The following is a 19,370-nucleotide window of genomic DNA, read 5'->3' as shown; positions in this document are numbered from 1 at the left end:
GGCGGGAGAGAGAAAGAGAAGGGCAGGGGGAAAAGAAGGAAGCATCAACTCCTATACGTGCCTTGACCAGGCAAGCCCCGGGTTTTGAACCAACAACCTCAGCATTCCAGGTCGATGCTTTATCCACTGTGTCACCACAGGTCAGGCCTAATCTGATATTCTTTACTCAGTATTTAGACACAGTTTATAATATATTAACTTGCATTGTTTATACATCATTATTTAAATGTCGCCTTATTCATGCTTTTGTGGGTTTATCTCCTCAATAAAACTTCTTTAATCTGTAGAAATGGAATCCTGTCTTCCTTATCTCTATAATACTTTCTATATAAGTCTCTTACAGCAGGTTCTTTACAAACATTGCTGAATAAAGAAAGCTATGGAAGAGCCTAGAACATATGAATAGTTTATTAAGGTTTGGACACCCATCTGTTTGGGTGCAAGAACTCCAACAGATAGCTTCTACCCACAACACGCAAATGGGCAGCCAATGTTCTCAGGTAACCTATTTGGCAAACATGTTTAAAAATCATTTAGGGCTCTGGGAGATTGGCTCAGTGGTAGAGTGTTGGTCTGGTGTGTGGATGTACTGGGTTTGATTCCTGGTCAGGGTACCAAGGAGAAGTGACCATCTGCTTCTCCACTCCTCCCCATCTCCCTTCTCTCTCTCTCTTCCCAGCCTGCAGTCATGGTTTGGTTGGAGCAAGCTGGCCCTGGGCATTGAGGATGGCTCTATGGCCTCACCTCAGGCACTAAAATAGCTTGGTTGCTGAACAATGGAGCAACGCCCCAGATAGGCAGAGCATCGCCCCAGAAGGCTCGCCAGGTGGAACCTGGTTGGGGCGCACATGGGAGTCTGTCTCTCTGCCTCCCCATCTCTCACTTAATAATAATAGTAATAATAATAATAGTCATCATCATCATCTAATAATAATAATAAGTAGAGATGAAGGCCGTGGATAGAAAAGGAGGGCCTTAACAAGGCCTCAGTTCTATAGCAGGTTTCACTTGACCTTGTAATATGTGAGCTTGGATTGTTTAACTTTCTTTTTATTTTTTCCTTCAAAATTTATTTATTTATTTATTTATTTATTTATTTATTTATTTATTTTAAGAGACAGAGAGAGAGAGTCAGTGAGAGGGATAGACAGGGACAGACAGACAGGAACGGAGAGATGAGAAGCATCAATCATTAGTTTTTTGTTGTGCATTGCGACACTCTAGTTGTTCATTGAATGCTTTCTCATATGTGCCTTGACCGTGGGGCTACAGCAGAATGAGTAACCTCTTGCTCGAGCCAGCAACCTTGGGTCCAAGCTGGTGAGCTTTTGCTCTAACCAGGTGAGCCTGCACTCAAGTTGGCGACCTCGGGGTCTCGAACCCAGGTCCTCCACATCCCAGTCCGACGCTCTATCCACTGCGCCACTGCTTGGTCAGGCAGGATTGTTTAACTTTCATGATAAAGAAGCTTAACTAACACAATAGTCTAAGTGAATCTATGCACTCTCAAGAAATGGTATATATAATTATGTGTGCATTCATGTTTTGGGGGAGGATTCTTTTTTTTATTTCTCTTTATTTTTTTATTTTTATTTTTTTTGTATTTTTCTGAAGCTGGAAATGGGGAGAGACAGTCAGACAGACTCCCGCATGCGCCCGACCGGGATCCACCCGGCACACCCACCAGGGGCGATGCTCTGCCCCTCTGGGGCATCGCTCTGCCACGACGAGAGCCACTCTAGCGCCTGGGGCAGAGGCCAAGGAGCCATCCCCAGCGCCCGGGCCATCTTTGCTCCAATGGAGCCTTGGCTGCGGGAGGGGAAGAGAGAGACAGAGAGGAAGGAGGGGGGGGGTGGAGAAGCAAATGGGCGCTTCTCCTATGTGCCCTGGCCGGGAATCGAACCCGGGTCCCCCCGCACGCCAGGCCGACGCTCTACTGCTGAGCCAACCGGCCAGGGCCCGGGGGAGGATTCTTAGCATTCAATATTTCCAAAGATTCAGTCCTGGTCGGTTAGCTCAGTTGGTTAAGAGCATCATCCCACCCGGGCCAGATAGCTTGGTTGGTTAGAGCATGGTCCAAAAGCACAGAGGTTGCCGGTTCTATCCCCAGACAGACACATACAAGAAGCAATCAATGAATGCTCGACTGAGTAGAACAACAATGAATGCTTCCCTTCCCTCTTCTCTCTCACAATTAAAAAAAAAAAAAGCCCTGGCAAGATAGCTCAGGCGATTAGAGCATCATCCTGGAGTGTGGAGGTTACCAATTCAATTCCCTGGTCAGGGCACAAACAGGAGCAGCTCAATGATCCTGTCTCTCTCTCTCTCTCTTTCTCAAAAAAAAAAAAACATCGTTCAGAAAAAAGGAAAGGGTAAATACAAAATCAAATTCAATTACCTAAAATACACCATTCTATAAGCTTCTAACTAATGAAAAATTTACCAAAGATAATGGACAGAGTATATAACAAATGCAAACAAAACTACTTGCCTTCATTCCCTACATCATCATTCATGAGTCCCCCGAGCCACATCTTCCAGTCTTCATCATCTGCTGTATTGGGGTCATACATGTCTGGAGTGATGTCTGGAGCTTGAAGCTCTGCCTCTAGCTGCCCCAGAGGAACATCTTTCAGAGGCATCTTAGAGCGCGTTCGGAATGCAATGAGACTGTCATCCATGGGCTAGCCAATGGAGAAGAAAATAAAAACATGTCACTGAATGCCTAAATTCTTACAAATTCTCCAAACCTCATCATATCCTGTGTGCTTCTCTTAGCTAAAACGACAGTCTCTGCACTAAACAATTTGGTTTCATTAGTCTTGGTCTGAGAAACCATAAGGACACTGAGATCTGTTTACTGATTGATTTTATTTTTTAAGACTTTATTTATTCAGTTTAGAGAGGAGAGAGAGAGAGAGAAAGAGAGAGAAGAGGAAGAAGTATCAACTCCTACATATGACTTGAGCAGGCAAGCCCAGGGTTTCAAGCTGGTGAATGCAGCATTCCAGATTGATGCTTTATCCACTGCACCACCACAGATCAGGCTACTGATTGATTTTAGAGGGAGGTAGAGAGGGAGAAAAACATCAATTGGTTGTCCCACTTATTTATGTGTTCATTGGTTGCTTTTGTGTGTGTGTGTGTGTGAGAGAGAGAGAGAGACACACACACACACACACACAGGGAAGCATGAACCCATAGTTATGGCACCTTAATTGTTCATTGATTGCTTTCTCATATGTGCCTTCACTGGGGGGCTCCAGCAGAGCCAGTGACCCCTTGCTCAAGCCAGTGATCTGGGTTCAAGCCAGTGGCCATGGAGTCATGTCTATGAATCCACACTTAAGCTGGAGAAGCCTGCATTCAAGCCAGTATCCTCGGAGTTTTGAATCTCAGTCCTCAGTGTCCCAGGCTGAAGCTCTTTCCACTGCGCCGCTGCCTGACCAGGTGGTTGATTGTTTTACATTTATTTTTAATTTATTGAGATGACATGGCTCACCAAACCATCCAGATTTCAAGTGTGAAACTCCACAAAACACCATCTACATACTCCATTGTGCACCCCCTGCCCCAAGGAAAGTCTCTTCTGCCTCCATTCCCTCTCTCTTACCCTCCCGCCCTTCCAACACCTACTCCCGCTCCCTCTGGCTATTGAAAACTTGTTGCATCTATGTGTTATGTAACATTTTTTGGCTAATCCTTTTACCTTCTTTCATCTAGCCCCCTGACCCCCCTCCCCTCTGACAGCTGTCCATCTCTGTTCCATGTGTCTATGCATGTTTTTATTTTCTTCCTCAGTTTATTGTGTTCATTGGATTCCACATATAAGTCAGATCATATGGCATTTGTCTTTCTCTGCCTGGCTTGTTTCACTTAGCATAGTAATGTCCAGGTCCGTCTATGCTGCTGCAAAGGTAAGATTTCCTTCTTTTTTACAGACATGTAGTATTTCATTGTGAAAATGTACCACAGCTTTGTTATCCAATCATCCACTAACAGACACTTGGGCTGTTTCCAGATCTTGGCTATTGTAAGTAACACTGCAATGAAGATGAGGGTGCATATCTGCTTCTGAATTAATGTTTCCAATTCTAAGGATATATTCCCAGAAGTAGGGTAGCTGGATCAAAAGGTAGATACATTTTAAACTTTTTCAGGAAACTCGAAACTCTTTTGCATAGTGGCTGTATGAATGCATTCCCACCAGCAGTTCATAACAGTTCCCTTTTCTCCACATCCTCACCACCAGCCTTGTTTGTTGATTTGCTGAGGATAACCATTCTGGCAGCTGTGAGGTGATTATATCATTGTGGTTTCAATTTTGAATCTGATTAGTGACACTGAGCATTTTTTCATGTCTATTGGTCATCTGTATGTCCTTTTTGGAAAAGTGTCTATTCAGGTCCCTTGCCCTTTTTTTTTTTTTTTTTTTGTATTTTTCTGAACCTGGAAACAGGGAGAGACAGTCAGACAGACTCCCGCATGCGCCCGACCGGGATCCACCCGGCACGCCCACCAGGGGCGACGCTCTGCCCACCAGGGGGCGTTGCTTTGCCAGGACCAGAGCCACTCTAGCGCCTGGGGCAGAGGCCAAGGAGCCATCCCCAGCGCCCAGCCCTTGCCCATATTTTAATTGGATTTTTTGTCTTCCTGGTGTTGAGTTTTAAAGTTCTTTATAAATTTGGGTAATTAATTTTTCAGATGTATTGGCAAATGTTCTTCCATTCAGTAGGTTGTCTTTACATTTTGATGGTTCCTTTTGCTGTGCAAAAAGCTTTTTAGTTTGATGTAGTCCCCATTTGTTTATCTCTTCCTTTGTTTCACTTGTCTAAGATATATGAGCAAAAATATTGCTGCGAGAGATGTCTGAGATCCTACTGCCTATGTTATACATTAGGATACTTCTGTTTTCACAACTAACATTTAAGTCTTTTTTCTATTTTGACTTATCCTTGTATATTGTGTAAATTGGTTGTCTAGCTTTATTTTTTCCCATGTATCTGTCCAATTTTCCCAACACCATTATTAAAGGGGCTGTTTTTACTCCACTGTAAATGCTTGCTTCCTTTGTGAAATATTAATTGACCATAAAGGCATGGGTTTATTTCTGGTTCCCTGTTCTGTTCAATTGATCTGTATGTCTGTTCTTATGCCAGTACCAGGTTGTTTTGATTACAATGGCCTAGTAGTACAGCTCAATACCAAATAGTATGTTACCTCCCATTTTGTTCATTTTCAAGATTGTTGAGGCTTTTGGGGTTTTTTCATTACATACAAATTTTTGGAATATTTGTTCTAGACCTGTGAAGAATGACATTGGTATTTTAATAGGAATTGCACTAAATCTATAGATAGCTTTGGGTAGCATGGACATCTTAATGATGTTAATTCTTCTTATCATGAACATGGTATATACTTCTACTTGTTTGTATCTTGCTTTATTTCTTTTCTCAATGACTTATACTTTTCCAGGTACAAGTCTTTTATGATCTTGGTTACATTTATTCCTAGGTACTTTATTTTTGTTGTAATAGTAACAACAAATTAAGGATTGTTTCCTTAATTTTTATTTCTGACAGTTCATTATTGGTGTATAAAAATGCTACTAGCCCTGGCCGGTTGGCTCAGTGGTAAAGCATTGAGCTTGACGTGTGGAAGTCCTGAGTTAGATTCCTGGCCTGGGCACACAGGCGAAGCACCCATCTGCTACTCCACCATTCCCCCTCTCCTTTCTCTCTCTCTCTTCCCCTTCTGCAGCCAAGGCTCCATTGGAGCAGTTGGCCTGGTCGCTGAGGATGGCTCCATGGCCTTTTTGCTTCAGGCGCTAAAATAGCTCTGGTTGCAATGGAGCAACACTTCAGCTGGGCAGAGCATCACCCCCTGGTGGGCATGCCAGGTGGATCCCGGTCAGGCGCATGCAAGAGTCTCTCTGCCTCCCCGCTTCTCATTTCAGAAAAATTTTTTTTAAAAAGCTACTGATTTCTGAATATTAATTTTATATCCAGCCACTTTGCCAAATTCAATTTTAGGTCAAGTAGTTTTTTGGTGGCAATTTTACAGTTTTTTTATGTACAGTATCATGTTGTTAGCAAATAATGACAGCTTTACATCTTCCTTTCCAAGCTGGATGCCAATTTATTTCTTCTTGTTGTCTGACTGCTATCACTAGAACTTCCAGGACTATGTTGAGTAAGAGTGGTGAAAGAGGACAGCTCTGTCTTGTTCCTGATCTTAAGGGGACTGCTTTTCGTTTTTACCCATTGAATATGATGTTGGTTGTAGGTTTGTTATAAATGGCCTTAATTACTTTGAGGTATGGTTCCTCTTTGTAGTGTCTTTATCTGGTTTTGAAATGAAGATACCTGTACCTTATAGAATGTGCTTGGAAGCCTTCCCTCCTCTTAAATTTTTTGGAGCATTTTGAGAAGGATAGATGTTAGTTTTTAAATGTTTGGTAAAATTTGCCTGTGAAGCATTCTGGTTCATGATTTTTGTTTCCTCGGAGTTTTTTTATTGTTACTTCAATTTCACAAGTATTAACAGGTCTGTTTAGGTTTTTTGATTCATCCAGATTCAGTTTTGGAAGATTTTATGTTTCTAGATATTTTTTACAATCCTTTATATTTCTGTAATGTCAGTTGTTATTCCTCCTCTTTTATTTCTAATTTTATCCATTTGGGTCCTTTCTCTTTTTTTCTTGATGAGTCTGGCTAAGGTTTGTCAATCTTGCTTATCTTTTAAAAAAACCAGCTTTTAGTTTCATTCTGTAATGTTCTTCTGACATGTTCTGACATGTCTCTATGTCATTTATTTCCCCTCTGATCTTTATTATTTCCTTCCTTAGACTTCCTCTGGGCTTTGATTGTTCTTTTCCTAGTTCTTTGAGGTAAAGATTTAGATTGAGATTTTCTTACTTTTTGAGGTAGGTTTTAATGCTATGAATTTCCCTCTTAGGACTGCTTTCACTGTGTCCCATAGATTTTGGGTTATTGTATGTTCATTTTCATGTTTCAAGAAAATTTAAAAAAAAACACCATTATTTTCTTAATTTATTAATTTCAGAGAGATAAGAAGAAAGAGAGACAGGAACATTAGGCTGTTCCTGTATGTGCCCTGACCAGGAATTGAACCAATAACCTCTGGGCTTCAGGATGATGCTCTAACCAACCAAGCTATCCAGCCAGGGCTGTTTCAAGGAAATTTTTGGTTTCTTCCTCGATCCCATTGTTGATCCATTAATTGTTTAATAAAATGCTATTTAGCTTCCAAGTTTTTAAATATTTTTCAGGTGTATTTTTAAAAGATGTTATTTATTTATTTTAGAGAGAAGAGAAAGAGGGGGAGGGAGGAGTAAAAAGCATCAACTCACTGTAGTTGTTGCTTCTTGTATGTGCCGTTGCCTGGCAAGCCTTGGGTTTCGAATGGGCAACTCAGCATTCCAGGCTAATACTCTTATTAACTGCATCACCATAGGTCAGACTTTTTTCATGATTTTTTTTAAAACTGTAGTTGATTTCCAGTCTTATACTATTTGGGTCAGAGAAGATGTTGGATATTTCAATCTACTAAGACTAGTTTTGTGTCCTAACATGTGGTCTATCCTAGAAAATGTACCATGAGCACTTGAAAAGAATGTATATTCTGCTACTTTGGGGCAAAACACTCTGGAGCTACCAATTAAACCCATTTGATCTAGTGTGTAATTAAGGCTGCTGTTTCCTTGTGGTTTTCCGTCTGGAGACTCTATCCATTGATGTCAAAGGGGTGTTAAAATCCCGTACTATAATTGTATTGCTGTCAAATTCTCCCATTATGTCCATCAAAATCTGCTTTATATATTTATATGATCCTACATTGGGTACATAAATGTTTAGAATGATTATAGCCTCTTGTTGGATTGCTCTCTTTATCATTATGTAGTGACCTTCTTTGTCCCTTACTATGGCCTTCGTTTTAAAGACTACTTTGTCAGATATAAGTACTGCTACCCCAGCTATTTATTAATTCCCATTTGCATGGAATATTTTTTCCATGCCTTCACTTTCAGTCTATGTATATCTTTTTTTTTGAGGTGGGTCTCTTGTAGATAGCATAATACGGGTCATGTTTTCTTATCCATTCAGCTACCCTATGTCTTTGATTGGAGCATTTACTATAATTACATTTAAAATTATTACTGATATGTATTTATTTATTGCCATTTTACTCTTTAATTCTATAATCTGCCTGACCAGGCGGTGGCGCAGTGGATAGAGTGTCGGACTGGGATACAGAGGACCCAGGTTCAAGACCCCAAGGTCGCCAGCTTGAGCGCGGGCTCATCTGGCTTGTGCAAAGCTCACCAACTTGGACCAAGGTCACTGGTCTGAGCAAGGGATTACTCAGTCTGCTAAAGGTCCACACGGTCAAGGCACATAAGAGGGCAATCAATGAACAACTAAGGTGTCGCAACAAAAAACTGATGATTGATGCTTCTCATCTCTCTCTGTTTCTGTCTGTCTGTCCCTGTCTATTCCTCTCTCTGTCTCTGTAAAAAAAATTAATAAATAAAAATAAATAAATCTATAATCCTCTTTCTCTCAATTCCTTTTTTTCTTTCCTCTTCTTATAGTAGACCCTTTAACATTTCTTGCAACTCTGGTTTGGTGATAATGAACTCCTTCAATGCTTTTTTCATCTAGGAAGTCATTTGGTTGATTCCTGTATGTGCCCTGACCGGGGATTGACCCACAACCTTGGCATATTGGGACAACTAAGCTACTTGGCCAGGACTGACACCATTTTATTTATTTATTTTTAGAGAGAGAAAGAGAAGGAGAGGGAAGCAGGGAGGGTGAAAAAAAGGGAAAGAGGGAGGAAAGGAGAGTGGGAGAGATGAGAAAGACTAGAGAAAGAGAGAGAAACATCTACCTGTTGTTCCACTAATCTATGCATTCATTGGTTGATTCTTGTGTGTGCCCTAACTGGGCATCAAACCTGAAACCTTGACATGTCGGGACAACACTCAAACAACTGAGCTATCAGGCCAGGACCTCCACATCAGTTGTTTCTTTTTTTCTTTCTTTTTTCTTTTTGACAGAGACAGAGAGAGAGAGAGAGACAAATAGGGACAGACAGACAGAAAGGGAGATGAGAAGCATCAATTCTTCATTGCGACACCTTAGTTGTTCATTGACTACTTTCTCATATGTGCCTTGACTGGGGGGCTACAGCAGACTGAGCGACCCCTTGCTAAAGCCAGCAACCATGGGGTCATGTCCATGATCACATGCTCAAGCCAATGACCTCCCCACCCTTGCTCAAGCTGGTGAGCCCATGCTTAAGCCAGATGAGCTTGCGCTCAAGCTGGCTTTCATGGTGGGCACTGCGATTGGCCCACTATGAAAGCTGGAACGCCCACTAGTGGGCGGGAGGAACCAGGTTGACCAGCACTGTAAAAGTGGGCGGGTTTTTATAAAAAGGTTCGCCATCATGGCCCTAGGCTGCACTTTATACCCCCCATGACTTGTTATAACTGGCAATTTGTATATCTTAATCCCTTTCCACCCATCCTCCTCAAAACCCCTCCCATCTATCCCATTTTTTATTTGGGTTATTGAATTATTAAAGTTCATTATAGCTTGACCAGGCGGTGGCACAGTGGGTAGAGCGTTGGACTGGGATGCAGAGGACCTAGGTTCGAAACCCCCAAGGTCGCCAGCTTGAGCGCAGGCTCATATGGTTTGAGCAAAAAAAGCCTACCAGCTTGAACCCTAGGTTGTTGGCTCCAGCAAGGGGTTACTCTGTCTGCTGAAGGCCCACGGTCAAGGCACATATGAGAAAGCAATCAATGAACAACTAAGGTGTTGCAACTCACAATGAAAAACTAATGATTGATGCTTCTCATCTCTCTCCGTTTCTGTCTGTCTGTCCCTGTCTATCCCTCTCTTTGACTCACTCTCTGTCTTTCTAAAAAAAAAAAAAAAAAAAAAAAAGTTCATTATAAAAGTCCCTTAACAGATATATTATTTGCCATTATTTTCTCATTCTGTGGGTTCTCTTCACTTTTGTCATGTATCCTTTGAAACACAAGTTTTTCTTTTTCTTTTTTTGGCACTTGTACTTTTGGTGTTCTATCCAAGCAACCAGTGCCTAATCTAAGGTCACAAAGGTTTACTATTAAATTTTCTTCTAAGATTTTATAGTTTTAGCTCTAAAATGTAGATCAATGATCTATTTTGAGTTAATTTTTGTGTGTGGTGTAAGGTAAGTGTCCAACACTATCCTTGAGCATGTGGATTTCAGTTGTCCCAGCACCATTTGTTGAAAAGACTCCTTCCTCTTTTTTCATTAATTGGTCTTGGCACACTTGTCAAAAATTAACTGACCCATTGTAATGGCAATAAATAAATACATATCTAACAACAATTACTTTATGTTTAAAATCCTTTTTTATTTACTGATTTGAGAGAGAGGGAAGAAAAAGAGAGTAAGTTTATTTTTGAATTCTGTCTAATATGTCTGTTCTTATACCAGTACCAGATTGTCTTTGTAACTGTAAACTGTGTAATAACTTTTGAAATCAAGAAGTACAGACCTCTAGCTATGTTCTTTTTAAAGATGGTTTTGGCTATTCCATATGAATTACATTTCCATGTGAATTTTAGGGTATGGTTCCAATTCTTCCCAAAAAAAACCCAAAAATGGCAGTTGCAATCTGGAGAGATTGTACTGAATTTGAAAGTCCTCCCTAGGTTACTGCAACAACTCCTAATAGATTTGTTTCCTCTCTTGTTCTATTATCGTCTATTTCTCATACCTAATCAAAGGGAAATCTTTAACATCAGTCAGAAAATACCACAAAAACGGTTTCTGGTCAAGATGGCAGTATAGATAGATAAACATAGTACTTGCATCCTCCCACAAAAACATCAAAATTACAACTAAACTACAGAAAAACCATCACTCAGAACTGCCTGAAATCCAGCTAAACAGAAGTCCTTTAACTAAAGATATAAAAAAGCAGCCACATCAAGACTGGTAGGAGAGGCAGAGACATTAATTAGACTGGTCCCATACCCATGTATGCCAGTTAAAAATCAAGAAGGGCATCAGGGCTGCAGAGATTCCCCTCGGTGGATCAAAGTGGTGCCAGCTCCACACAAGGCCTCCCAGCCTAGGGTTCCAATGCTAGGAAGAGAAGTCCTCATAATATCTGATTGTGAAAGCTAGTGGATGTTATGGCTGAACGAGACACAGAGCTACTTGAGTCATAGGCATTCCTCTTAAATAGCCCATGCAGGCAGAGGCCATTGTTTCTTTGCTGAGCCCACCCCCTACAGAGACAGCAGGTGAGCACCATGTCCAAGTCTCCATCAGACTAACACTGTTCATTCCATCCTGGTGATTCTCTGAGACCCAACTCACCCAACTTTAAAGGCTACCCAACCCATTTCCAGTGGCTTTTCCATACAAGTGGCCTATCCTGGCTCATGATTCGGACTTTCCTAAAATTTCTCCAAGGTTCACAAGCCCCAAACAAGCAGAATATGATCCCAGCATGCCCTGTACCTCGTGCTTAAGTGACCCAGGTCTGGCACTAGTTGCAGTGGACCTTGACTCACTGCTTGGCCTCTCCAAGCTCAGCACAAGCAGCAGCCATCTGCAGATCACTCTGTAGTTCATGATGGGCAGCCCTGAGTACCTGCAATCAAGAATACTCTACCCAGCAAAGCTATTATTCAGAATCAAAGGGCAGATAAGAAACTTCCCAGAGAAGAAAAAGCTAGAGAAATTCATCACCACCAAACTAATATTATAAAAATGTTAAAGGGTCTTCTTTAAAAAGAAAAAGATTAAAAAAAATAATAAAATAGCAATAAATACATATCTAACAATAATTACTTTATTTTTAAAATTCTTTTTTATTTACTGATTTCAGAGACAGAAAGGAGAGGATAGAGAGAGAAACATCAATCTGTTTCTGTATGTGCCCTGACCAGGTATCAAACCAGCAATCTCTGTGTATCAAGACGACACTCGAACCAAACAAGCTATTCAACCAGGGCTACCAACAATTACTTTAAATGTAAATGAATTAAATGCTCCAATCAAGACATATAGAGACTGAATGGATAAAAAAACAAGACCCTTGGCCTTGACTGGGTGACTTAGTGAATAGAGTGTTATCCTGGTGTACCAAAATTGTGTATTTGATCCCCAGTCAGGGCACATACAAGAAGCAACCAATGAATGCATAAATAAGTGAAACAACACATTGATGTTTCTCTCTCTCTAAAAATCAATTTTAAAATTTAACAAACATTTAAAAAAAAAAGTAAAGGGATAGAAAGAAGTATTTCATAGAAATGGAAACAAAACAAAAGAAAACAAAGCTGGGACTTGGTCGGATAGCTCAGTTGGTTAGAGCGTTGTCCCTAAGCACAGAGATTGCTGGGTTGATCCCCAGTCAGGGCACATACAGAAACAGATCAATGTTCCTGTTTCTCCCTGCCTTCCTCTCTCTCTAAAATCAAGAAAATAAACATTAAGTAAGTAAATAAAGCTGGATTAGCAAAAATGGTAAATCAAAAGGACACATGCATTCACATGTTCATTGCAGTATTATTTACAATAGCCAAGATATAGAAACAATTTAAGTGTTCATCAACAGATAAATGGGTAAAAAAGAAGTGGTGTATCTTGGCCAGGTAGCTTAGTTAGAGCTCTTCCTGATACACCATGGTAGTGGCTTTGATCCCTAGTCAGGGCACATACACACATAAGAATCAACCAATGAATGCATACACAAGTGGAACAACAAATCAATGTTTCTCTGTCTCAAATCAATAAATAAAAAAATAGAAATAAAATTTAAAAAGTAGTGCATATATATAATGAAATATGACTCAGCCATAAAAATAAAAGGAAATCCTGCCTAACCTATGGTGGAACAGTGGACAGAGCATCAACCTGGGATGCTGAGGTCCCAGGTTCAAAACTCCAAGGTTGCCAGCCTGAGAGTGGGGTCGCTGGCTTGAGCAAGGGGTCAGTGGCTCAGCTGGAGCCCCACATTCATGGCACATATGAGAAGCAATCAATGAACAGCTCAAGTGCTGCAACAACAAGCTGACGCTTCTAAAATCTCTCTTTTCCTGTCTGTTTCTCTCTCGCTAGATAAAAATATTAGAAGAAATAAAAAGAAATCCTGCCCTGGCTGGTGACACAGTGGATGGAGCACTATCATGGGAGTGCCAAGGTTGCCCGATCCTGGGTCGCTGGCTCAACCCTGAGGTCACTGGTTTAATTCCAAGGTCCCGGCTGTTTAATGAGGTTGACAGCTTAATTCTGAGGTTGCTGGTTCAAGCCCCAGTCAGGGCATGTATGAGAAGCAATCAACAGGTGCACAACTAAGTGAAACAACAAACTGATGCTAGTCTCTTTCTCTCATAAAAATTGATTTAAAAAATAAAAACAAAGCATTGTTAAAAAAAATAAATCCTGATATTTGCAACAACATAGGTGGACTTAAAGAGTATTTTGCTGAATGAAATAAGTCAGAGAAAGACAAATGACATATAATTTCACTTATATGTGGAATCTAAAAAACAAAATAAATGAACAAGTGTACAAGAAACAGAATCATAGATACAGAGAACACTTTGACAGTTACCAGATGGAAGGAGAGTTGGGGGAATGAGTGAAAAAGGTAAAGGGATCAAGAAGTAGTTATAAGTGGTAGTAACAGAATAGTCATGGGGATCTAAAACACAGCATAGGGAATATAGTTAATACTATCATAGTAACTATGTATGGCACCTGATGGATATTAGATTTACTGGGGTGATCACTTCATTAGTTATACAAATGTGTAATCACTGTGTGGTACACCTAAAACTAATATAATATTGTAGCCTGACCAGGCGGTGGCGCAGAGGATAGAGCGTCGGATTGGGATGCGGAGGACCCAGGTTCGAGACCCTGAGGTCGCCACCTTGAACGCGGGCTCATCTGGCTTGAGCAATAAGCTCACCGGCTTGGTCCCAAGGTTGCTGGCTTGAGCAAGGGGTTACTCGGTCTGCTGAAGGCCCACGATCAAGGCACATATGGGAAAACAATCAATGAACAATGAGATGTCACAATGAAAAACTGATGATTGATGCTTCTCATCTCTCTCCGTTCCTGCCCGTCTGTCTCTATCTATCCCTCTCTCTGACTCTCTCTCTGTCCCTGTTAAAAAAAAAAAAAAATATATATATATATATACACATATATATAATATTGTACACGTCAACTGTAATTGAAAAATAAAAAAATTACTTGAAAAAAATCACAGAAAACTTTTCTAAATGTTAAAATAAAAACTAAATTCTCTATCATGGTTTTCTAAAACCCTCATGATCCCCCACTCCTGCCAAGTTCTCTGACCCCACTCCTCCAATCCTCATCCTTCAGCTTTTTATTTTTGTCCCTGGAACATGCCAAGACTGTTTACACAAGGAAATTGAATGCGCTATTTTCCTCTCTAAGGAACCCTTTCCCCCTCCAAGATCTTTTACATGCCTGGCTCCTTCTCATTCATATCTCAGCTCAAACGTCACTTCCTCAAGAGGCCTTTTTAAAAAATCATTCTATATAAACTACTCTCCTGAGCACCACCTTGTTTTCATTTACAGCATTCCCCATGTATAAGACACTTTCCCCAGAAAAATTTGGTGTCTAAAAACTGGGTGTGTATAAAAATATACAGTGGTTGTAGATTTTTTTTTTTTACTTGCATTTCCCACTTTTTTGTGCTTGTTTTTGTGCTCATTGTTGAAGACAGTGATTTGTCATCAGACACAGATGAGGACAGATTAATGCACGGGAGTTTTGACAATGATGAGGAGTTGTATGAATCTTATGATGAATAGAACTTGAGTTAAATAACTTTCCGTAATACTTTTTTGTCCTTCAAATTTTGGGCCCCAAAATTAAGGTGCGTCTTATACACGGGAGTGTCTTATACATGGGGGAATACAGTAGTTCATAGCACTTACCACTATCTGAAATCATTTATGTATTTATGGTCTCTGTCACTCTGTCTCTCTCTCTCCAAAAGACAATCAGCTCCAAGAGAAAAGACCTTTTTTGTCTTGTATACTGTTATTCCCCCAACCTCCATCTTTCAGTATGTATATGAATAAATGGGTTATATAAAACACTATTACCCCCCAACACAACTATGCAGTCACACCAAATAAAGGTGATTAAATTAAATAACTTTTTCCAGAGCTATTCCATTCAATGCTCTATTTACATATTTTTTTAAATTTTTAAATTTTTATTTATTTCTTTTTTACAGGGACAGAGAGTGAGTCAGAGAGAGGGATAGACAGGGACAGACAGACAGAATGAAGAGAGATGAGAAGCATCAATCATTAGTTTTTCATTGCGTGTTGCAACACCTTAATTGTTCATTGATTGCTTTCTCATATGTGCTTTGACCATGGGCCTTCAGCAGATCAAGTAACCCCTTGCTGGAGCCAGTGACCTTGGGTTCAAGCTGGTGGGCATTTTGCTCAAACCAGATGAGCCCGCGCTCAAGCTGGTGACCTCAGGGTCTCGAACCTGGGTCCTCTGCATCCTAGTCTGACGCTCTACTCACTGCGCCACCACCTGGTCAGGTTGTTTACATATTTTTGATTGAACTATAACACTGGTGTGGAAAATCTGAAACATTAGGAACTTCCTAATGATGAAATTTAAAAAGTTATCATTTGACAATAAACTTAGTAATGATTATTTCAAGCAAGAATAAGCAATAAATTCTAAAATTAGTGGGTGAAAAGGTGTTTGTCTTCAAAGTATACCCTCATAAGAAACATACTAATTAATTTTAAAATAGAAAAATAATAATTTCACAGTGAGAAAATCAAGCAGTCACCACCCTAACATGTGATAAAAATTAATGACAGATGGGATGTGTCTACTGATATGCACTAAAAAGGACATGTCACTTCTATGGTATTTGTGTGAAAATTGCATAATCTAAATCCTACTATGAGGATATAACAAAACTGAGGAACATTTTGTAAAGTAATTGGTCTATATGGTTAAAAAATGTAGAGGTTACAAACAACAAAGAAAGACTGAGAAACTGTTCTAGATTAAAAGAGACTAAGAGATAACTAAATACAGCACACAATCCTGGATTGGTTCCTATACCAGTAAAAAAAAATTTTTGTTTTGCTATAAAAGACATTACTGGCGCTTGACCTGTGGTGGCGCAGTGGATAAAGTGTCAACCTAGAATGCTGAGGTCGCTGGTTCGAAACCCTGGGCTTGCCTGGTCAAGGCACATATGGAAGCTGATGCTTCCTGCTCCTCCCCACCACCTTTCTCTCTTTCTCCTCTCCCTAAAATCAATAAATAAAATCTTTAAAATAAATAAATAGGCCCTGGCGGGTTGCCTCAGTGGTAGAGCGTTGGCCTGGCGTGCGGAAGTCCCGGGTTCGATTCTCGGCCAGGGCACACAGGAGAGACGACCATTTGCTTTTCCCCTCCCCCTCTCCTTCCTCTCTGTCTCTCTCTTCCCCTCCCGTAGCCGAGGCTCCACTGGAGCAAAAGATGGCCCGGGTGCTGGGGATGGCTCCTTGGCCTCTGCCCCAGGCGCTAGAGTGGCTCTGGTTGCGACAGAGCGACGCCCCGGATGTGCAGAGCATCGCCCCCTGGTGGGCGTGCCGGGTGGATCCTGGCTGGGCGCATGCGGAAGTCTGTCTGACTGCCTCCCCATTTCCAGCTTCAGAAAAAAAATTAAAAATAAAAAATAAAATAAATAAATATATAAATAAGACATTACTGGGTCAACTGGTAGACTCTAAATGAGAAAATTACTTAATTAGATAATATAACTTTATCCTTATTTTCATAACCAAATGTCCTCAGTTTTAGGAAATATACACTAAACTATTTAGGGGTAAAACAGCATCATGACTACAACATACTCAGTGATTCAGGGGAAAAAAGTATGTGCATAGAGTGGAAAAGAGGGAACAAATAGGTAGTTGTGGTAAAAGCTAGTATTTGGGCAATCTGGCTGAAGGTTGTTCCTATGTTCCACATGTAAAAATGCTCTTCTTCCACATACCTTATTCCTTTCTTAGGAGCTGTCATTCTCACAATAAAATAGCACAAACCAAACAGAGTATCAAAGACTTACAATTTTATCACTATTACTTATTATATCAGAATTTAATATCTTACCCCTGTTTTCCTTCCTTCCCATGGTGCAGAATCACCACGGACAATTTAGTTAGTTGTTCCTGACAACTAAATTACTCCATTTTACTTTCTCAGCAATTTACAGTGATGTTTACCTGGAAAGAATCCATGCAGACCGGACTGGAAGCCAGTTCCTCATCCACAGCATGCAACTTCTCCATGAAAGTACTATCCCTGGTCTGTTTTGGCTTTGGCGGGGGTGGGGGCCCCATAGGCACTACTTCAGCACTGATGTGCCTAATGGCAGGTGTGTTGACTTTCTCAGCCTGATTAAAAGATGCAAGCACATTAAAAAGTAAATAAAAGGAATGGAAGGAGAGAGGGGTAAAAAAGAAGCAAGGAGAGAAAAGCATGCCTTTCATATGCTAGTAATCTTTCCCTTCCCATCTAGAGGTACATAAGAACAAAGGCTCTGTCAGGTATATTAATCTACTTAGGTTTCACGCTACGTCCAATGAAGCTAATAAGATGCTATTTAGGTTACCATAAGTAGGAAATCTAATAAAAATGGCTTTAGGACATTATTAGAAAACAGGTATGAAAAAGAGAAGGGTAAAAGAAAAGAAACTGCTAGTCATTCATATTTGGCCCTTTAATGAGAACTCAGAAAAGCTCTCTCCCTATGTTCAGTTTTCACTTAAATGTTCATTGACTTCAGAGACTTTGAAATCTAAACACTAATAACCAATCAAAAATACCAGGAAGACAGGTATAATTATGGATTTTGATTCAGGTTTGAAAAGGGTAATAGTGCAGAATTACCATGGACAAATAGTCCATTTATAGTTATAACTTAATCCTTTGTATGATGCAGATTTACCTCTGATAATATGCCACTGTCTTCATCTGTTTCAATCATCTCAGAAGACTGCCTCAGTCTTGATTTCTTTGCCCCACGTGGAGATGAAGCAGTGCTTTCAACATCACTTTCCAATAAACTCTATAAAACAAATCGTGGTTCACTTTTTTATCTATGCCTCTAACTTATTCTACTTAGTTTGAAGTATCTCGAGAGAATAAATCACAAAATATCAATCACTCAATTAGAGTAAGAAGAGAAAACACAATTTAAACAGAAGCTTAAATTCTGAAGTTGGGGATAGGGATCATCAGATCACTATGTTCATTAGTAATGCAAACTTTGTAAAATTTAAAAGAAATTTTAATATTTCTTGATTTGAGAGAGTGAGGAAGGAAGAGGAAGAGGGAGGGAGGGAAAGAAACATTGATATGTTATTTCACTTATTTATGCATTCTCCAGCTGCTTCTTGAATGTGCCCTGAAGAGGACTGAACCTGCAACCTTGGTTTATTGGGATGACACTCCAATTGAATAAGCTACCTGGCTAGGGCCAAACTTTGTAAAATTAAAGGCATTCATTTAAAATCCTTTTACAAACAAATCAAAGAATACACTAAGAAATAGATTACTACACAGAGATGAAAACTAACTGCAGTGGTACCTTGAGATACGAGCAGACCAACACACAAATTTTTTTTAAGATACAAGTTGTGACTTGGTCTATATTTTTGTTTGAGATCCGAGCGAAATTCCAAGATACGAGTCATGATTCGGGAAGCTGCAGCTAGTTGGTGCGTTGACACATGGGTCCAGTATCAGCAGCACAACACCAGCATCTCATTCTTTCTCACGTATTACCCGCAGAATCAAGTCAAATCTTGTGTGCTGTACTCGTTCTTGCATCATTTTTGCTTTTTTTTTTTTTTGTATTTTTCTGAAGCTGGAAACGGGGAGAGACAGTCAGACAGACTCCCGCATGCGCCCAACCGGGATCCACCCGGCACGCCCACCAGGGGCAACGCTCTGCCCCTCCGGGGCGTCACTCCACCGCGACCAGAGCCACTCCAGCGCCTGGGGCAGAGGCCAAGGAGCCATCCCCAGCGCCCGGGCCATCTTTGCTCCAATGGAGCCCTGGCTGCGGGAGGGGAAGAGAGAGACAGAGAGGAAGGAGGAGGGGGATGGAGAAGCAAATGGGCGCCTCTCCTATGTGCCCTGGCCGGGAATCGAACCCGGTTCCCCCGCATGCCAGGCCGACGCTCTACCGCTGAGCCAACCAGCCAGGGCCCATTTTTGCATTTTTTATTAACTTTTTTTGTGTGCTATCA

General features: G+C 40.6%; 1 protein-coding gene across 7 annotated transcripts in view; it reads right to left on the bottom strand.

Annotated features, from left to right (window-relative positions):
• The window catches only part of GON4L (gon-4 like), a 104,555-nt gene that overhangs the window by 50,084 nt on the left and 35,101 nt on the right, over nt 1-19,370 (bottom strand). For all 7 annotated transcript variants that reach the window (XM_066261870.1, XM_066261867.1, XM_066261866.1 and 4 more), the window contains 3 exons: nt 18,065-18,184; nt 17,340-17,510; nt 2,492-2,684 (listed from right to left, as the gene is read on the bottom strand). In XM_066261870.1, the coding sequence (XP_066117967.1) occupies nt 2,492-2,684; nt 17,340-17,510; nt 18,065-18,184 (484 nt within the window). The remainder of the gene's footprint in view (nt 1-2,491; nt 2,685-17,339; nt 17,511-18,064; nt 18,185-19,370) is intronic.

Source organism: Saccopteryx bilineata, chromosome 2 (assembly GCF_036850765.1).
Source record: "Saccopteryx bilineata isolate mSacBil1 chromosome 2, mSacBil1_pri_phased_curated, whole genome shotgun sequence".
Taxonomy (NCBI): Eukaryota; Metazoa; Chordata; class Mammalia; order Chiroptera; family Emballonuridae; genus Saccopteryx; species Saccopteryx bilineata.
Note: the sequence above shows the minus strand (reverse complement) of the source record. Positions and strands in the feature narration are given on the sequence as shown.